Source organism: Typopeltis vanoorti, chromosome 16 (assembly GCF_054136105.1).
Source record: "Typopeltis vanoorti isolate ZY-2024b chromosome 16, IOZ_Tvanoo_1.0, whole genome shotgun sequence".
NCBI lineage: Eukaryota > Metazoa > Arthropoda > Arachnida > Uropygi > Thelyphonidae > Typopeltis > Typopeltis vanoorti.
In genome coordinates this window covers 44,482,372-44,501,344 of record NC_143564.1, presented here as the reverse complement: position 1 = coordinate 44,501,344, position 18,973 = coordinate 44,482,372, and the positions used below count along the sequence as shown (strand labels likewise).

General features: G+C 36.4%; 1 protein-coding gene across 4 annotated transcripts in view; it reads right to left on the bottom strand.

The window, feature by feature from the left end:
• LOC150097982 (MBT domain-containing protein 1-like) overlaps window positions 1–18,973 on the bottom strand; it is a 469,576-nt gene that overhangs the window by 195,241 nt on the left and 255,362 nt on the right. For all 4 annotated transcript variants that reach the window (XM_090406078.1, XM_090406077.1, XM_090406080.1 and 1 more), the window contains one exon: window positions 8,233–8,321. In XM_090406078.1, the coding sequence (XP_090262204.1) occupies window positions 8,233–8,321 (89 nt within the window). The remainder of the gene's footprint in view (window positions 1–8,232; window positions 8,322–18,973) is intronic.

The following is an 18,973-nucleotide window of genomic DNA, read 5'->3' as shown; positions in this document are numbered from 1 at the left end:
TTTCAACTTTTTCCTTTTGAGGAAAGCCTGTTAATTTCCCCATTCCATCATATTCTGCTTTACTACTACTTTTTTAACCACATATCCCAATTCCAGGTAACATTATTCCAATTTGAACAGAGGGTCTGGAATTTAGTTGAAAAGATTAATAGAAAATTTGGTGGAAGTCTCCATGGTCCAGAAGGAATCTCTACTTTTTTCCATGCAGTGGAATTTAAGCAGAACTGGATTATGATCTGACATGTTGATGTCAAGATGTTTTATCTGAATTATCCTATTTATAAGGGAAGAAGAGATATAAATTCGATCAATACGAGTGCCAATATCTTGATTCATGTACGTGTATGCCTAGAGATTAGGATTGCGAATCCTCCATATGTCTACTAGTTGAGAATTATCGAGAGATGTTTTTAGCTGTGCATATCCCACTTTTCTACTCCTGGGGTGTCCTATTTTGTCTAATGTTGGATTTTCAATACAATTCCAGTCTATGGCTGCTATGATGCAGTGGGCACCATATAAATATGGCTCCAATTCCTGGAAGAATTTTCGTCCACTGGATGCAACTAAGGTTTATAAATGTTATATTAAACATTTATAAACCTTATTACACATTCACAGTATTTCCAGTCAATTGTCAAGATTCTGCATCCCTTTGGATATTACAGAATGACCCAAGGAGGGGAGGCGGTGGGGGGGGGGTGCAAGAATAAGAACTCCTACTCCAGCCCTGTTAAATCTTCCAAAGCTCCAATAAGAAATAAGTGGATCTATCTGTTAAACTTTTTATATCTTTATATCTGCAGAAGTATGTTTGTTTGAGAAAGAAAAACCTGATATTATGGCATATCATAAGTTTCCATATAGTTTCTTGTTTAATTTGCCTGTGGAATCCTCGTGCATTTAATGAGGTAATGCAGAAAGGAGATGCTATGATTAATGGAGTGTCACTGGTAAGTCTTTATATTTCATAATTCATTCTAAATTTTGGATGATCCCGATGAGATCTTCAATCTGTGAAGGAGCAATTGTGTAACCTACTTCTTGTAAACTGTTTCCCAGTTTTTTACAGTTGCTTTCCATTATTTCAATTTCATGCCTATCGTTCTTGACTTGGAAGCTGGTTATTTTTTTTTTCATGTAGGTGATAACTGAAGTGAGAAAACTTTGAATCAGTAAACTTTATATTTTCTTTAATCGTTTATAAATTTTTATTAGCATGAGTTGGTTCTTCATAATCCATAAACTCTTCTGAGCCTGAAGAGTTTTCATTTGATGATCCACAGCCTTCTCCATTTTTACATTATTTATTACTTCTTTTTCTTTTAGATGTAGTCCCATTTTTAAAAAATTTTTTTTGTTTACCTTCTTTTTTTTTATTATTAATTCGTCTTAACTTTTTGATAATCTTGTCTGCATATTAAGTTCTTTCAGTTGTCTTACTTGCTTTTCTGTTTCTTCTCCAGTTTCTCCTTGTAGAACAGTTGTATGTTTTTGCATTTAATTTTGTACCTGTTCAGTTGTTATATTAGGATCATTATAGATAATTTCAACTGATGTTCCATCAGTATTTGACTGGGAAAGTTGCTCTTGTAGATCTGGAATTTTGGGGCTAATTTCTAGCTGATTTGGTCGTGCACTTTTTGTAATTTTACCAAGCATAGTGTGTTTAAAAGCCGTCTTTACTAGCTTGAAGATCCAGTAACTCTTCATTATGCCTTTGATATACAGTCAGGTCTCTTTTTATGTGGTAGATATGTTCCACAGAAAAGCGCATATAAAAAAATCGCACAAATAAGACCTAACTTACATTGAAAAATTACGGATATGTTCCATACTTTTCTAAAACCGAAGCAATGAATTAAAATAAACCTAAAATCGCATAAAAAAGTTTATAAAAATTCAGGAAAATAAGAATGCCTAAGTTTGTTTTAAAGCTTTATTCATTTAATTTTATTGAAAATTAACTATAAGTAATTAAGTATAATTTCTGGGAAATTCCCATGCTATTCCTCTAAAACACTATTAATATAATTAACGGCTATTTTAGCCTGTTTTTGTTTAGGAGTGTCCCTTATATTTAATACATTGGCTAACATAACTCAAAAGGGGTATATATATATATATATATAATTAAGGACATTACAGGTGAGTGTAGAAGGCAATTATGGCAGAATAAAAAATGTTGAAAAATTATGTACATACCCTGAACTTATTTCCCGTGTCCCAAGTACATCCCCATGTTCTCCCCCCCCCCCCCCTTCCACAAGAGCTTGGATTTAGAAGGCATCTTTAAACCAAAATCAAGGTATGTACATAATTTTTCAACATTTTTTATTCTGCCATAATTGCCTTCTACACTCGCCCGTAATGTCCTAAATTATATATATATACCCCTTTTGAGTTATGTTAGTCAATGTATTAAATACAGGGTGTTCGGGATAAATTTGACATATTTATAATTAATTATATTTTTCCGTAAGTTACATGTATTAACACACACTTCTCTTCATTTAAAAGTTTGGACCCTTCTTCATTCATATACAAGATGTCAGAAAGGATGGATAGCTGGAACCCACCTGAATCATGGAAGAGAATAACTTGTATCATGATGATTCGTGCCCGCCATCAAAATAAGGATATTACGACTGCTGCCCAATGCTCCCTGAATACAGTAAAAACAATCAGGCATGAACTAGAGACTTGCAATGGTGACTACGAGGATGTAGCAAGAAGAAAGATCCCTAGCAGACGATCTGATTGCGTTCGTACAGCAGAATTCCTCGCAAATCTGCAGGAACAGGTGTTGAAGAACCCTGGCATTGGAATTCGGGCTTTGTTCGTGGAGTTGCTAACTGTAGTCAAGCCCTGGATAACAAGGGTAGCCAATGGTAGGCCGTATGTATGGCAGCAGGATTCGGCCCCTTGCCACACCTCTGGGAAAAGTCAAAAATGGTTGTCTGAAAATTTCTACGACTTCACCAGTCCAAATGTTTGGCCTCCAAACTCCCCAGACCTTAACCCCATGGATTATTTTGTATGGGGCGCAGTTGAAAAAGACACCAATCGCACTTCCAGTAATACAAAAGCCCAGTTAATGGATAAAATTAAAACAGTTTTTGCGGCCCTTCCCAGGGAGACTGTAGCATCAGCTTGTTCGAGGTTCCGAAGCAGAATTGAAGCTGTGATCGATGCTAATGGTGGTTATTTTGAGTAAATCTTGTTGATAGTATTGTAATTAACTCTGCCTGTAATGTTTTTTTGTCAATTCATTAAATTTAATAGATACAAAGAAGATTTTCTTTTTCCTTACGAAACTGTCAAATTTATCCCGAACACCCTGTATAAGGGACACTCCTAAACAAAAACAGGCTAAAATAGCCGTTAATTATATTAATATTGAAAATTAACATTTTTTTTTTTTTTTTTGTTAGACAATATTCGGCAACGTTTGCGAACTGGTGCGAAATCACTTTCATCACCAGAAGAGATAGTCAGCACATCAGATCTGTATGTAAAGGCAATGGTTCTTCACAAACAGAATTAGCTTCAGCCTCGTTCTGTGCTGATTTTTTTCTTCTGACAATGCAATCAGTGATTAAACTTTGTGATGATGATTTTACTAATTTTTTATACAGCTGGCGATATCCAGAGATACAGTTCTTCAGCTCACGTTGGAATTTAAAAGCTCGTTCAGAATTTGTGTGATTAACAAGAAAATGATTTTCCAATTTATTGCACAGTTCAAGACCTTCTCCAATTATATTTGCAGTGAGGGGGGGGGGGAGGGTTTTTCTTCCGCTTCACTATCTTTTTCTGGATCTTTGACAACATCTAAAGTTAATTGACATCCAATAATATCATCATCACTTAAGGCATTATCCACAAGCAATTCGTCTACGTTATTCTGGCTACATGTATCAAAACCTTCTCCACCAATTTCCTGTGCCAAAGAATTGATTCAGCTGATAATGTAGATGTTTGCATGGTTGCAATGTTTGCAACATATCCAGGCCAAGCTGCTTTCCAGCAGGCATTTAAAGTTTGTGGTCTTATTTCAGCGATAGCAAATGCAACAAGATTTAAGCAGTCCAAAATAGAAAATTTTTTTTCCAAACGTCAGTTACTGCTAATGATTCATTTTCTAGTTTATCCAATATAAATTGGAAAGCATGCTTAACGTAATATTTTTAAAAAGTAGCAATTATGCCTCGATCTAATGGCTGAATAATGCTTGTTGTATTGGGTGGAAAAAACACTACCTGCACATTTGGATGTTCTAAATGCGAATGACTTGGTGCATTGTCAACAATTAATAAAACTTTAAAATCGAGAGGTTTTTGCTTCATATATGTTTCCACTTCTGGTACAAAGCAATTATTGAACCATTCAGTAAATACAGCAGTTGTTACCCAAGCCTTTGTATCAGCCATCCAATGTACCAGTAGCTGTTGTAGATCTTTGCCTTTCAGAGCACATGGTCTTAGAGATCGATTTACTAGGAGGGGTTTGAACATTCTATTTCCTGATGCATTGCTACAAAGTAACAACATTACTCAATCTTTGCTTGATTTAAACCCACTTGCTTTTTTCTAAGATTTTGCGATGTAAGTTTGACTAGGCATTTTCTTCCCAAACAATCCTGTTTCGTCACTGTTAAACATTTGATCGGGACAATATCCACCATCTTAAATAATTTTGGCTAACTTCTCTTGAAAATTTTTGGCTACTTCTTCATCTGCTGCTGCTGCAACCTTGCCTGTAATCTTCACGTTATGAAGTGTATTCCTTTTTAAAAACCCAGTTAACCATCCTTTACTAGCTGAAAATTCTTTATCAGCCTGGGAAGCAGAAGTAGACAGCTCCGATTACTTCATCTGTTCATAAAACCGAAGAGCTTTTTGTTTAATTAAATAACCACTTATAGGAATTCTTTTTTGAGTTAATTCTTCAATCCAAATTACGCCAGAATGTGCTGCAATATGCTGTTCGTTATGTAATACGGAACATAAGTTTTGAAGTTATGCACTGCATAACTTCAATTCCGCATGAAAAAAATATGCATAAAAAGAGATCCGAGTGTATATGGTGTTCTAACTGGCTCTACCGGTGCTCCCACTCTTTCCACAAAAGTTCTAAAAGGACAGGTGTTAATGTGGTGTTCAGAACTTTCGCATTTCCGACAAGGTTTGAGGCAATGATTAGCGATAAGTCCAATCTCCATGCAGTCGAAATTAGATTTGGGACAATTATCATCCAAGTGATCGCATGAACCACAACGCAGCCATTGCCGTTGTACTTCAGGATAGTTTACCATAACTTGGGTTGTACAGATGGTGACAAAATTTGGTATGGGTGTCTTCATATCCATTGTGAAGGTGACATCACCAGAAAACAATTTGTATCTTCACCTGATAAACCCGTTCGTATATCACTAATCTTACCCCACCTAGAAAATGTCTGTATAAGAATTTCATTACTGTTCTCTATGTATTCCATTGGAAATCTTTCGATTTTTACTGTTTTTACCTGGCTCCTGACCATTACAGAAATAACTGTGCTGCCTTCAAAAGTAACCCTGTAATAGTTTGTCCCTCATTTCCACATCTTTAACTACAATTAAATATTTCTCTCCGTCATATGTGTGTTGCAGCTTAAGTGCTGTGAAGAATTCATGTTAGAGGTTTAACAGAATATTAACAGCACTGAGAAAGGATTAAACTAATTTTAATACTTCCAATATTTCGTCTCTGTCACAGAGACATCTTCGGGGATTACAAAAACTTTTTGTAACAACACACAGACACAATACAAAGTGAAACTAAAGTCCTATCTAGGTGGTGCGCCCAATATGGGCATTTGCAGGTGGCCTGGGATGAAAAGGGATATCTGATAATTAAAGTTTCCCAAATTTTGGGAAGTTTAATGCAATCGCATTTGTTTAAATTAGGTTGATTCCTGAGTGCAGATGCAGATTCAAAGAATAGTCTTTCTTTTTTGAATTTACTATGGTGGAGCATGGTAGTTTTTTCCCAGGAGATTCTGTGGGATGTATCCAAAACATGATCTGCAAGGCCAGACTGACTATAATCGTGTTTGCAGATGTAAGAACTGTGTTCTTCTAACCGGATGGATGCTGACCTGCCTGTTTGTCCGAAGTAGGAAAGTTTACAGGAACAAGGTACTCTATATACACCAGGCACTGAAAGAGGAGGAAACTGGTCTTTAGTGGAGCAGATAAGGGTAGCAAGTTTATGGTGGGGCTTAACAGCTGTATGGAAGTTGTACTTTTTTAATGATCTGGCTATTTTTTCTGAAGTACCATGGATGTAAGGAATAGTGATGGCATTTCTAAAGTCCTTCTGAAGAGATGGTCGGGAAATGGGGAGGAACCTGATTATTTTTTTAATTTTGTCGTCATTACAGCCATTGGAAAGGAAGGTGTTGTTTAGGTGTTTGAGTTTGGTTGACAGGGCAGTTTTATTGGAACAAAGATTGTGGGCCCTATTGGTCAGAGTTTTAATAATGCCATATTGCTGAGAGGGGTGGTGGTGGTGGTGGTGGGAGAGATTGTGAATGTATCTACCTGTATGAGTAGGTTTTCTATATAACCATTAGGAAGGAGAAAAAAGATCTTTTTTTCTCCTCTGCTTGGGTTCGCCGAAAATGCCTCGACGACGTCTCAAGTAGCTTGAACATCCGACTTTAAAAACTGTTATTGCCGCCAACTGTCTCTTTTGACTCTCGAATGGGATGATCCCTCTATCTTCTCGGCAATGACTGGAAGCTCTTGCAATAACTGAACCTGCTGCCAACTCTCTGCTTCGGGAATTTACATTGGCTTTTCTCCTCTGCTTGGGCTTGTCAAAAATGCCTGGATGGCCGTCTCGAAATAGCTCGAATTGCCACTTCCACTAACTTGAACTGCCACCAACTGTCTCACCAGGATCCCTCTCTAGCAACTGGAACTTCTCCTTTCGCCAATTTGAAGCCCTGTCAGCAGCATAGAAGCTCTGTCTATCTGGTGATGTATGGAACCGGGCAGCCTCTCTATGCTTGGCTCTGTCCCTTTTTATTATGCCTTCTCTGAGACTTCGCACGAAGTTCGTAACCCCTGAAGAATTCGGCATGATTCTTTCATCTTAAGTTTCAAGTTTGGTCAGCTCTTTGTTCTCTTCCAAGCTATCTGTTGATTGTAATTTGCCGGCCATCGAAAAGTTGTTTGAACCTTTCTGACTGACTTTGGAGGTGTTTACGTGCAGAGCTTGTAAGCCTTTCTCATACACACAGAGTTTATAAACAACCTTTCTTATGCCGACATGTAGATCTATTACATACAGTTCTGGCGGCAAAACATTGGTTTGTTTTTTACAAAATTTATTAAATCTGGTTATTTACAAAAATATCTAGTACAAAATATACAGAGACAAGTTATTTTTACAACATTCTCAATTCTCAAGGGACTTGACCTATGTAAAAAAATCGATGTAAAGCGCTTTGATGTTTTTAAGCTACATCGAATTTTTACAATATACCCTGGTTGAAGTTCGACCTTTATTGAGGTCTCATTAGTGGGAGCCATACCCATAAGTCATACCAAGGTTGAAGTAATGTAGAAGTCATAATTTTATATACAAGTAGCCAAAAGGTGTCGCACCTTATTATTGAAATACTCTGGATTAGAGAAAGTTATTGGAAGTTTTCCCACTTGGTCATACTATAAATTAAAGATACCAAGAAATTATATACTTGGTTTAATCCTTTATCCAAGTGTAAGCAAACAAGTGGTGAGACCAAAATAAAGGTTGAAACTGGTCTGGGTAGTGACCTTTCCCATAATGCATAGCATTATACATGTCTACAAGGAGATGTGCTTTGCATTATGGAATACTAAGCCAAGTGATGTGAAGTCAGCTTCTTTATAAGAGTTGCCTCAGTCCTGAAAATAGTTCAGGTACAAACTTGTTTGCTTACACTTGGATAAAGGATTAAACCAAGTATATAATTTCTTGGTATCTCTAATTTATCGTATAACCAAGTGGAAAAACTTCCAACAATCTTCTTGCAAGCACAAAACCATTACTTATTAAAGTGAATGATAAGCATTTCAAGTTAAACTTGAGCCTGATGAAGCCACATTGATTGGCAATATCTCATTTATAATAAAGAATCAAAATACAAACACTGAAATCTTAGATGAACACACATCTAATTTGAATAGCAATTACTTACTTTAGCATGAAAGTTAGATGGAAGAGTTCTGGCTCCTGTTAACCGTTTTACGAGGAACTGTTTCCAATCATTGTATTTACACTCAATACCTACAAAATATAGTTATAAAGAAGTGAGCATTTATATTGGTCTTTTAAATGAGTAGTAAATTAATTTTACTAAAACAATTTTATAAATGTTATTCACAGTAGTAAGTGGATTTTCTGAAATATATTTTTCGCACTTTTGACACCACCCTACAATTATCAACCTGAAATGTCCTCACTACCTTCAGGCATTTGTAAAGCACTGCATTTTAAACAATGTGCCTCTAGCTGTTGTTCTTCACACACACACACACACACACACACACACACACACACACACACACACACACACACACACACACACACAGGAAAACCTCGCTTAATGCAAATTCGATATGTGCAATTGAGTGAAATGATACTATTTTCCTGCTTTAAGCGAGTGATTAAATCAGTTAAATTATTTTTCATGTTGTGTGAAATTTTTTGTCACCAATCTACAGCGAGCGGAAAAGCTGGAAGTCATTAAGAGACATGAAAGTGGTGCTAGTAATACAATGATTGCGTAAGACCTGGGATACAATGAAATTTGGAATATATTAAATAAGAGCAAAGAATACAAAGAACATGGGAAAATTGCTACTGCCTCTTTAAGCATGCAGATCACCCGATATAGAAGCCATTTGATGGAGATTAAGGATTATAACCTTAATCTCCTCTAGATTGAGGATTATAACCAAAAAAAAGAATACCTCTTAGTATAGGAAATATTCAGGCAAAAGCTCTCAATATTTTTACCTCATTGAAACAGACCAAATTTCAAGAGTAACGTGAAAGCTTTACTGCGAGTTTAGGATGATTTGACCATTTTAAAAATCGAGCTGGATTACATAACGTAAGAATAACTAGAGAATCTGCTAGTGCTGATAAAGATTCTGCAACCAAGGTTCCAAAAATTGCAAAGAATAATTCAGGAGGGTGATTATGACAATCAGCAAATATTCAATGTCGGCAAAATTGGTCTCTTTTGGAAGCGTATGCCAAAAAACAGTTTCTTAGCTAAAACTGAAGCATCTCAGCCAGGATTATTATTATTATTATTGTTCCGGGAAACTCCAAGGAGTCGACAGACTCATCGAGGGAGGCCCTAACATGTCAAGAACAACTATTCAACATTCACACAGTATCTATCATACCTTGCCTTGAACTCATTCACGGTCGTAGCACCCACAACAGACTCTGGAAGCTTATTCCACTCATTTACCACTCTCCAAGTAAAGAACCTAGCTCTAACACCCTTGTCAACCACGCTCTTGCCCAGCTTCCATGCATGGCCCCTAGTCCTCCCACCACCAGTCATATTTTCAAAAATATCTTCTGGATCAATCTTATAAAAACCCTTCAGTAATTTGAATGTCTCAATCATATCACCCCTCCTTCGCCTATCGTCCAATTTCTGCAACCCACAAATCTTCAACCTATTCTCATAAGGTTCATTCCACAGACCTGCTATCATCTTGGTCACTCGTCTCTGGACCCTCTCCACTTCCTCCCCATCACGAAGAAACCCTGGTGCCCATAGCTGGGCACAGAAGTCCAGATGGGGTCTTATCAAGGCTCGATACAGAGGAACAACAACTTGTTCGTCTCTGCATGTTAAAGTATTTTTCAGAAGCCAAGTGATTTGGTGAGCTGTTTTAGTTACTTTTGCAATGTGCCCCCTAAACTTCAACTCCCTATCCACCAACACTCCCAAATCCCTAGCCTCATTAATCTCCTGGAGTATGGTTCCACCAATGCGATATACTGCTGCTATTCTTTCTTTTCACCCCAAAGTGCATAACCTTACACTTTGCCACATTAAATTGACATCCATTTTTCCTCGCCTAGTCCTCCAAACTATCCAAATCATCCTGTAAAATTTTGACATCCTGTGCACTCACAATTGCTCTACCCAACTTTGCATCATCAGCAAACAAATGAATACTTCCTCTCAGATCCTTTCCAATATCATTGATGAACAAATTGAAAAGCAGTGGTCCAAGAACAGAGCCCTGTGGCACTCCACTAGTCACAAGATGTCTTTTAGACTCCACTCCTGAATAAACCACTCTTTGATATCTCTCCTTCAACCACCCTCCTATCCATCTCACCAACCCTATATCTATACCCATCTGCTCCAGTTTACTGATTAGGGTTCCATGTGGTATCCTATCAAAGGCCTTGGCAAGGTCCAGTAGTATCACTGTAAACCCATTACCCCTATCCAGTTCAGCTGTCACTGTGTTATAAAACGTGAGCAAGTTACTGAGGCATGATCTACCCTTCACAAAACCATGTTGTCCCCCATACAATATCCCATTTTCATCTATCCAATCCTGTATTCTTTTCTTGACTAATTTCTCTAAGACCTTGACAATGATTCCTGATATACTAATCGGTCGGTAATTTACAACAGCAGTCTTGGAACCACCTTTATGCAGTGGAACTATTTTCCCCTCTTTCCACCCGCTCGGGCCTAACCCAGACCCAAGACTCAAATTAAACAAAATGGTCAAGGGTACTGACAATTCTTTAGCTGCTTCTCGTACAACGCGAGCTGGTATACCATCCAATCCCACAGATGTATTGACATTGAGGTTATGCAATAGACTACTCGCCTTCACTTCATTAATCACAATTCCCGTATAATCTACTGGTTTATTCGTTTCTGCAATGTCACCACCTGGATCATGTACTTTTGCAAAGTGCTCACTCAGTAACTCAACTATCTCAACTGATTCAGTTACCTCCCTACCATCGGCATTCTTTAAAATCAATCTGACATGTACATTTTTCCTTTTACTTGCTACATATCTAAAAAACTGTTTAGGATTCTCTTTAGCCTGCATGGCCAATGTTCTTTCGTAATCCTTTTTTGCTTTTCTTACCACACTCGTCACCCTTCTGGCCTGCGCTTTATACTGTTCATGTGCCTGCCAGTCACCCCTCTCCTTAAATTCCCTCCATAGTTGTTTCTTTTTTTGCAGCTCAAGCTTAATGGTGTTATTCATCCATTTAACCCCTACTTGATTTATTATTCGGACTCTAGGTATACAGTCAACCATTGCTTCATGCAAGCACTTCTTAACTACCTCCCATGCACTATCAACTTCTAGTCCTTGCAGTTGTACATGCCATGGCACTGAACCAATCAAACTCCTAAGCTTGTCATACTTTCCAGCCCAATAATTCCACATGTACCCTGTCTTAATTGAAAATTTTACACCTTTAGCCACCTCCCAAGTTAAGACCCTATGATCACTCTCACCGATTTGTGGCAATGTGGTCATATTTGTTACAGCCAAATCCTCAGATGTAATTACTAGGTCAAGCACTCTCTGACCCCTAGTATTTTCCATTACATGCTGTCGCAGATAGTTATCCCTTAATAACCGCATAAAATCAAATTCCTTCCTCCCATGTGTCCTCTCCTCACTCCAATCAATGCGACCATAGTTGAAATCTCCCATAATAATCACCCTCCTTCCACTCCTTTCTTCTATTTGCTTGTGCATACTGTCACCACCATCTTTTCCATCACCTGGTCTATAGCAGCACCCAATTGTATATTTAGTTCTGCTAGCCACAATCTCACACCAAATGGCCTCAAATGTGCTCTTTTCTCTATCCTGCAATTCAACTTCTATTCTCCTTGGCTGTAGCTCATCAGCTATCATCGACAATACTCCTCCCCCCAGTTTATTCTCTCTGTCATTCCTGAACACACTATACCCATCACATTCAATCCCACTAGTTATATCATCTACAGTCAGCCATGTTTCACTAATACCTATAACCTGTGGTCTGGAAGTGCCAACCATGGCCAAAAACTCTTCCTTCTTGTTCCTAATACTCCTAGTATTAGTGTACATGAATTTAAGACCCCCATTAGCCCCAACCCTACCTTGATGCCTTATATTAACTATCCCACTCAGATTTCTTGTCCTTATTTGCTCTGGCATATTATATTCATTCTTACATTCAACTGCCTCCATAAGAACTGTATATCTACTCCCCCACCCCTTAACAAATCTAGTTTCCCTGAATTTGCACATCCACTACATTCAGCAACACTTTCTCGAGTCTTCTTACACCATAACCATTCAAATGCAAGCCATCCATCTTATATAGATCCTTTCGCCCATCAAACTCACTCCACACATCCACAAATTCCACACCACTCGTCATACATAACCCACGCATAAAGTCATTCGCAATTATGGCCCTCCTTTTAAACATTTCACTGTCATACCGTGGCAAAAGACTAATCATTCTAACTCTCTCACTCTTTTCTTTTGCTACCTCAAACAATTCATTCAGGTCTTCTATCATTTCCATTTTATCTCCTTTCAAATCATTCGTACCTGCCACAACAATCATTTCTTTCACCCTTTCCTTTTGCTCTCTAATAGACTCAGTTACGTCCTTTATGGTCGCACCAGGTTGGTACGATTTTGTCAAATCCTCTACTAACACACCTCGTACTAACGAGTCTCCATACAGCACTCTATCCTTCATTTTGTTCATGTTCACATTCATACGTCTATTTTTCCTGTCATACCTTTTATTATTGGTTGGTTCATTCAAGTCTACTTTTGTTCATGCACTCTAGCTGCTGTTTTGCTCTTTCTATCGCACTATTCAACAACGCGATCTCACTCAATGCATCTATCTCATCTTTTTTATTCTCTGAGAAACCATTTACACTATCATTCACACTTTCTACATTCACACTCTCACAATTTTCATGTACAACCTTGCCGTTTCTTGTCATATCCCTATTTCCTTCATTCTGAAGGTTGACAAAAATATCACACTCACGATCCGAAATACACTTCAATTCCTCATTCTCCCTACATTTTCTACACACATTCAATCCTTTATTATCATCTAACCACACTCCGACCGCACTCCTCAAAGCGTACATTTCACAGCTAGTACACTGACTCATTTCTTTTATGCTACCGTTCTTTGATAACGATGGCGAACCATCATTACTGGCCGCCATTTTCCTTCGCACAGGTGCCATACTTATTTGCAACGTGTTTTGTCAAATTATACGTTATAACACACCAAAAACAGAAGCACTGAAATACGCAAGGCAAACAACACAAAACTACACAATATTAAGTAATTTGTATCGATAACTGAAAATGATACTTATCTTATCTGGAGCTTGCACGAACACTACACATTACGAATTCATCTAGCGGCGACTTCCCGACATAGATTATGTTATAAAACACTTTAGTACACTAACCACACTAATAAAGCTCCAATAATATACCAAAATTACACACTGAAGTCCATTAAATTGAATCCAAAACATCAATAAATCAACGAAAAACACAAATCTCTCAGGAGCTCTCCGATAGCACGTCCGTTCACCAGCTAGCCTCGACACCAATATGTTTTGTCAAATTATACAACTATCTAAAGATCGTCTTACACTTTAGATGATCGTTAGATAGTTGTATCTAAAGAACATCAATGTTAGTTTATCGTGCACAAAATCCAAGATCTAACATTACTGAAGAAATCAGCACATTTGGGAAAAAACTTGGATTTAATGAACTGCATAATGATGTGAGAAACTTGCTCGATTCCCATTCAGAACAGTTAAGCAAAAATGATCTCCTTCAACTAGAACAGCGTGCATATAAAGAAGAAGATAAGGAGTGCCAACAAGAAGAGAATGTTACAACCAAGAAGCTAACTGCAAAAGAACTTGAGCTAGTTTTGAATCACATTGAGTATGCTAAGGAAATTTTGTTTGATGCTGATCCTGATATGGAATGAAGCTTCAAAATCTGCCGAATTCTTGATAAAATGATTGCCAGCTATCGTAAAGTGCATTACAAGACGAAAAAGTCAAGCACGATTCACACATCTTTATTTATTATTTTTGTAAAAGAGTGGTTTAATCAAATATTTAGACTTTAAATAAAAATTTAAGCGATTGATTTTTATTAACTTTGATGATTTTATCCTCTAATATAGCTTATACTGTAATTTTTTTTCCCAAATTTACACTAACTGATAGATGAATTATAATTATGCCTATTGTTTATTGCATATGCTTAAAATGACTTCGCTTAGTGTGTATTAACTGATGGATTAATTAAATCATGTTAAGCGAGGTTTTCCTGTATATACTTAACACTGCAGTACAGCAATCCCTCGATTAATGCGCCTAATGCATTCTTTAAAACAGGCACATTAATTTAAACATGCACTAATCGAAAATAATAACCTATGGGAAAATTTATAATTTGTTCCTCAGATTTCTTTTTTGGCCATTAATTTTTTTTATAAAAGAATTAGGGTATGTCTCAGGGCCTAGTTAAAGGAAAACCATGAAGCTGAAAAACAATAAAACATATTCAGAAAATAAATTTATTATTCTGCTTCGTAACAAAGAATTGAGCTAACGCAGCTTGGCAGGCATTCTGTTTCTTTTTTTCATACACTGACGGTATGGCCCCATTGCCTCTTCTGCAAATTTTATTGGTTCTCTCTTCACCAAGGTCAGTCTCTAAGCATTGCTGCTTAAAAACTTCGATTGTACAAAAACTATTTTCAAATTGTTTCTGTGAAACCTCTTCGGGCTTGTCAGTGATTAAATTTTCTTCATATTCTTCAGGATCTTCCTGCTGTGCATCTAAATTCAGCAAGTCAAAATCACTCAACTTCTGAGAATGAGATTGAATTAACTTAGATTCATTTGAAAAGCCTCTAAAATCATTTGCACAATGTGGAAGAATGTGCTTCCAAATGGCTCGCATATTGCTAGCAGTAATTTCATTCGACTTTGCAACTTTATAACCAGGCTGAGAGTTCTCTGATTTGGCTAGAAAAGTCTTGGAAGGTATTTGCTTCCAAAAAAAAGGCCGGTTTCATCGACATTAAATATTTGTTGATCACAATAGTCCCCTTCTTACACAATTTTCTTCAAAATCTCTGTATATCTCCTTATCTGCACTTGCAGCTTTGCCTGTGATTAGAATATTATATAGGCTATTTCTCTTTTTGAAACGCTCAAATCACCCAGCACTAACTTGGAATTCTTCTTTTCCATCGATAGCCCTTTCTTTCCAGGTTACAAAGAGACAATGCTTGATTTAATAAGGCCAGTGTTTAGTGGGATCTGTTTTTGGTTACAATCTTCTATCCATGTAAAAAGAAGTCTCTCTAATTCAATCATTATAATACTTTGATTTTCAGTGCATGCATGATGAACTTGAAGCAGCCTCACATTTCTCTTTATATATTCAGCAGTTGATTCAATCATTTTTGTGTTATTGTCCTATCTTTGCTCTGGACTTGCTTTGTTCATTTTTCTTTATTATTTCAAGTTTTTCTTCCAATCAGATTACTTTTCGAATCATTTTTTTTTTTGCTCACTAATCATCAATGATCTTTTACTCATGATTAAAGGTTAGGAAAATAATTTAAAATAAAAAAAGCAAAACAATTGTACGAGATATGTAAAGCAGACGACATAAATTCTGGCGGTAAATTTGAAACATAGTGTACATGGAAATAGTGTAGTGTGCCATTAAAAAATAACTTTGTAAAATGTTTCAAATCGGTAACTAAATTATTTCATCCTGGTGAGTGATTTTTTAAAATAGTTAGCCGAAAAAAATGTATAGATTGAAAATTTTTAAAATCTGTAACATTTATTTTTAAGATGTATATGGGCGCACTACTCGAATCTTACGATGATGATGACATATGAAAAAAAAAAAAAAATGGACAAACATAATTTCAACCTGTAAAAGCCCAGTAACCTTAATGCTATTATTGTTTGTTCTGTGCACATGGACGCAGGACATTTATGGCTCAAAGGGTGAAGCTTGACGCTTTTTATATTCCCTGTTGTCTGTTTTGGAAGCAGTGATGGGAGAGGTTTGTGAGCTATTTTAGTTCACCCTGAACAGGCAGAGGCAGTTATGTGTCGTCGTCGGGCATTAGGATGGCTTTTGGTCTTCTGTGTTTCCAGTGGTTATTACTGTCGTAGTTTCTGGCTTGCTGTATTAATTGGTTTGGATGCGTAGACACCATCGTGAAGTATTTTTCTCCTAGGAGTGTAGTAGTGAGGAGATGTGGGGGATATTTATGTTCCGGTGGATCTGGGCATTCCTGATGAACCATGGGGCAACCAGGATCATCCGTAGGCACTTGTTTTGTAGTCTCTGTAGCTTGAGGATATTTGTCTTGGAGGTATGGCTCCAGGCTGGGGAGGCATATGCAATTGTGGGATGGATCATTGTCTTGTAGAGTAGAATTTTGTTTCTTGTGTTTAGTTCGCTATGGCTATTGATCAAGGGGTACAGCTGGGCAATGATCTATGCACATGACTATAGTTTTGACTTTTAAGCTAATCCTAGGACCATGACTGCTTGAATTCATCCCCCATTACAATTTTATTTTTATTGGTAAAACAATTTGAAATGCAGTATTTTTTTACACTATACTTCCATTTGCGAAATTATTCAAAATTATACTAATTCAGTGCACTTTGGGGACATAATTTCCACTGTTAAAACAGTTTAGAAAAAAACAGAATTGAAATTAAATCTAAAATACAAGAATGGTTTTAGCAGCTATTCAAGGTAAAGATGATTTTCCTCCTGGAAACCGATTTCCCACCCAGCTAAATAAGCAAATCAGAAGTGCCTGTGCAATTAAAAAACATAATACAAATACACTAGTCTTAAGACTTCAGTTGCTCTGGCCATAATACAGACCAAACCACTGAACAGTCTAGGACTGACTGATTTAAAAACATTGTTACAATGTCATTTTATTGATTAAACAAATTAAATTCATAATTTTTTTTTTAAATGGAATGTTTTTATTTACCAGAAAAACATTTGGAAATGATTATAATAATAAATGCTCCTCAACTTAAAATGTAATAGAATTCACAAATTAAATCACTAAAATTTGTTAATTTCTCAGAGAGATCAGTTTAATAGAAAAGTGAATGGACACAAAATTATGTGTACAGTACACAATTTTTTTTTGTCTTGCAATTTTGACACAGCATACGAAAACAGCTCAGTGTTTAATTTTTGCTATAACAATGAATACAGTTACTGTAAAAGAATACGATTAAGAAATGAATGAGCATTTTATGACTGTTTAAATAATTTCCTAATCACTGATTTTGTAATGAGTTTTAACTAAATGTAAGTAAAATTATTATGAAGTGTGTCATTTAATAACGATGCACTAAAAATGTTGATCAACTCATAGGAGCAAGCAGCATTAAAATCAATATTAGCAATACTGATTTTAAAAGCAGCAAACATGTTCATGGTAGTACAAATGATAGAGAAACTAAGGGTTTCTATTTTTTTCTATTTTATCTATTTCTGAATAGATAAAAATAACTTTGAAAGAAAAAAAAAACAGTAAATTTCATATCAAGCTTATATGTCGATTATCCACCCAAGTACATATTCATAGACAGATAACCATAAATTACATGGTTATAATAATTTAGTTATTACTTCTTTTATTTTGCCAATGCCAAACTGGCATCTTCAGGTAGCAATAAACAGGTAAAGATATATGCTTGCAGGAATATTTGATGAGTAAGAAACAAATTAAGGTCTTCCTAAATAAGACACCTATGGGAGATTTTCCAGTCACATGCATCTGAATCTGAGGTTGCAAAACTGTAACATAAGGCTTGATTCCAAAATGATCCTTTCATACATGTTTACTTTGATAAAATAATGTTGGAAGTTTATTTTGCACTTGGTAGACTATAATATAATAAATTTAGTTTAATCCTTTATTCAAGTGTAAGCAAACAAAGTTTGCGCCTGAAAATATCTTCAGGACGGAGGTAAGGTGGTGCAACACCAGGAAACTCTGAGCAAAGGTGGACCAAGCTGTCATCACCCCTTGTCTCAGTATCTCCCATAATTCAAAGCACATCTCCTTGTGGACATGTATACTGCTATGCATTATGGGAAGGGCCACTACCCAGACCAGTTTTGACCTTTGAGGTCTCATCAGTGGGAGGTAGACCCATACGTGGAGATACTAAGGCAGAAGCAATAGGAGAGGTCATATTTACCTATACAAGTTGCCAACAGGTGTACCACCTTATTATTGAATTACTCTGGATTTAGAGAAAATTTATTATTTGATAAAATAAGTTTGCTTTTTTTCCCAACATGGCTTGCAAGGCCTGGGCACAAATCATAGTGGTTGATGGAGTCTGTGTTAAGAAATTCTGTTAGCTGCCCTGCTAGTTTATTAGTGATTGTTTCCTTTATTTCATTATTTTAATTTTCTATAAAACTGATCTAATTTCAATCAAACATCTAAAATATAAGAATTTATCAGTGAATAAAATTTTGTTGCATTTATTTATGCAATTTTCTTGCTTTCCACAGAAAAGTTTCATTGACGTTTTGTTTTTTTTTCTGCCAGTAGAACAATGACATTTCGAAAATGAAAATAATCAAGCATGAAATCATTAAAGGTGATCATTAATGGACAGAAAGCACAACACCCTGTCAACTACTGACCATCTTCTTTTGTATTAACTATTTCCATGAAAGAAAAGAATCAACTAAAAACTAAAGGAATATCTTTCTAGGTAGAGAAAATGCTAACTAGACTTAGTTGGTGGTAGTTTAATCTTTATTGCC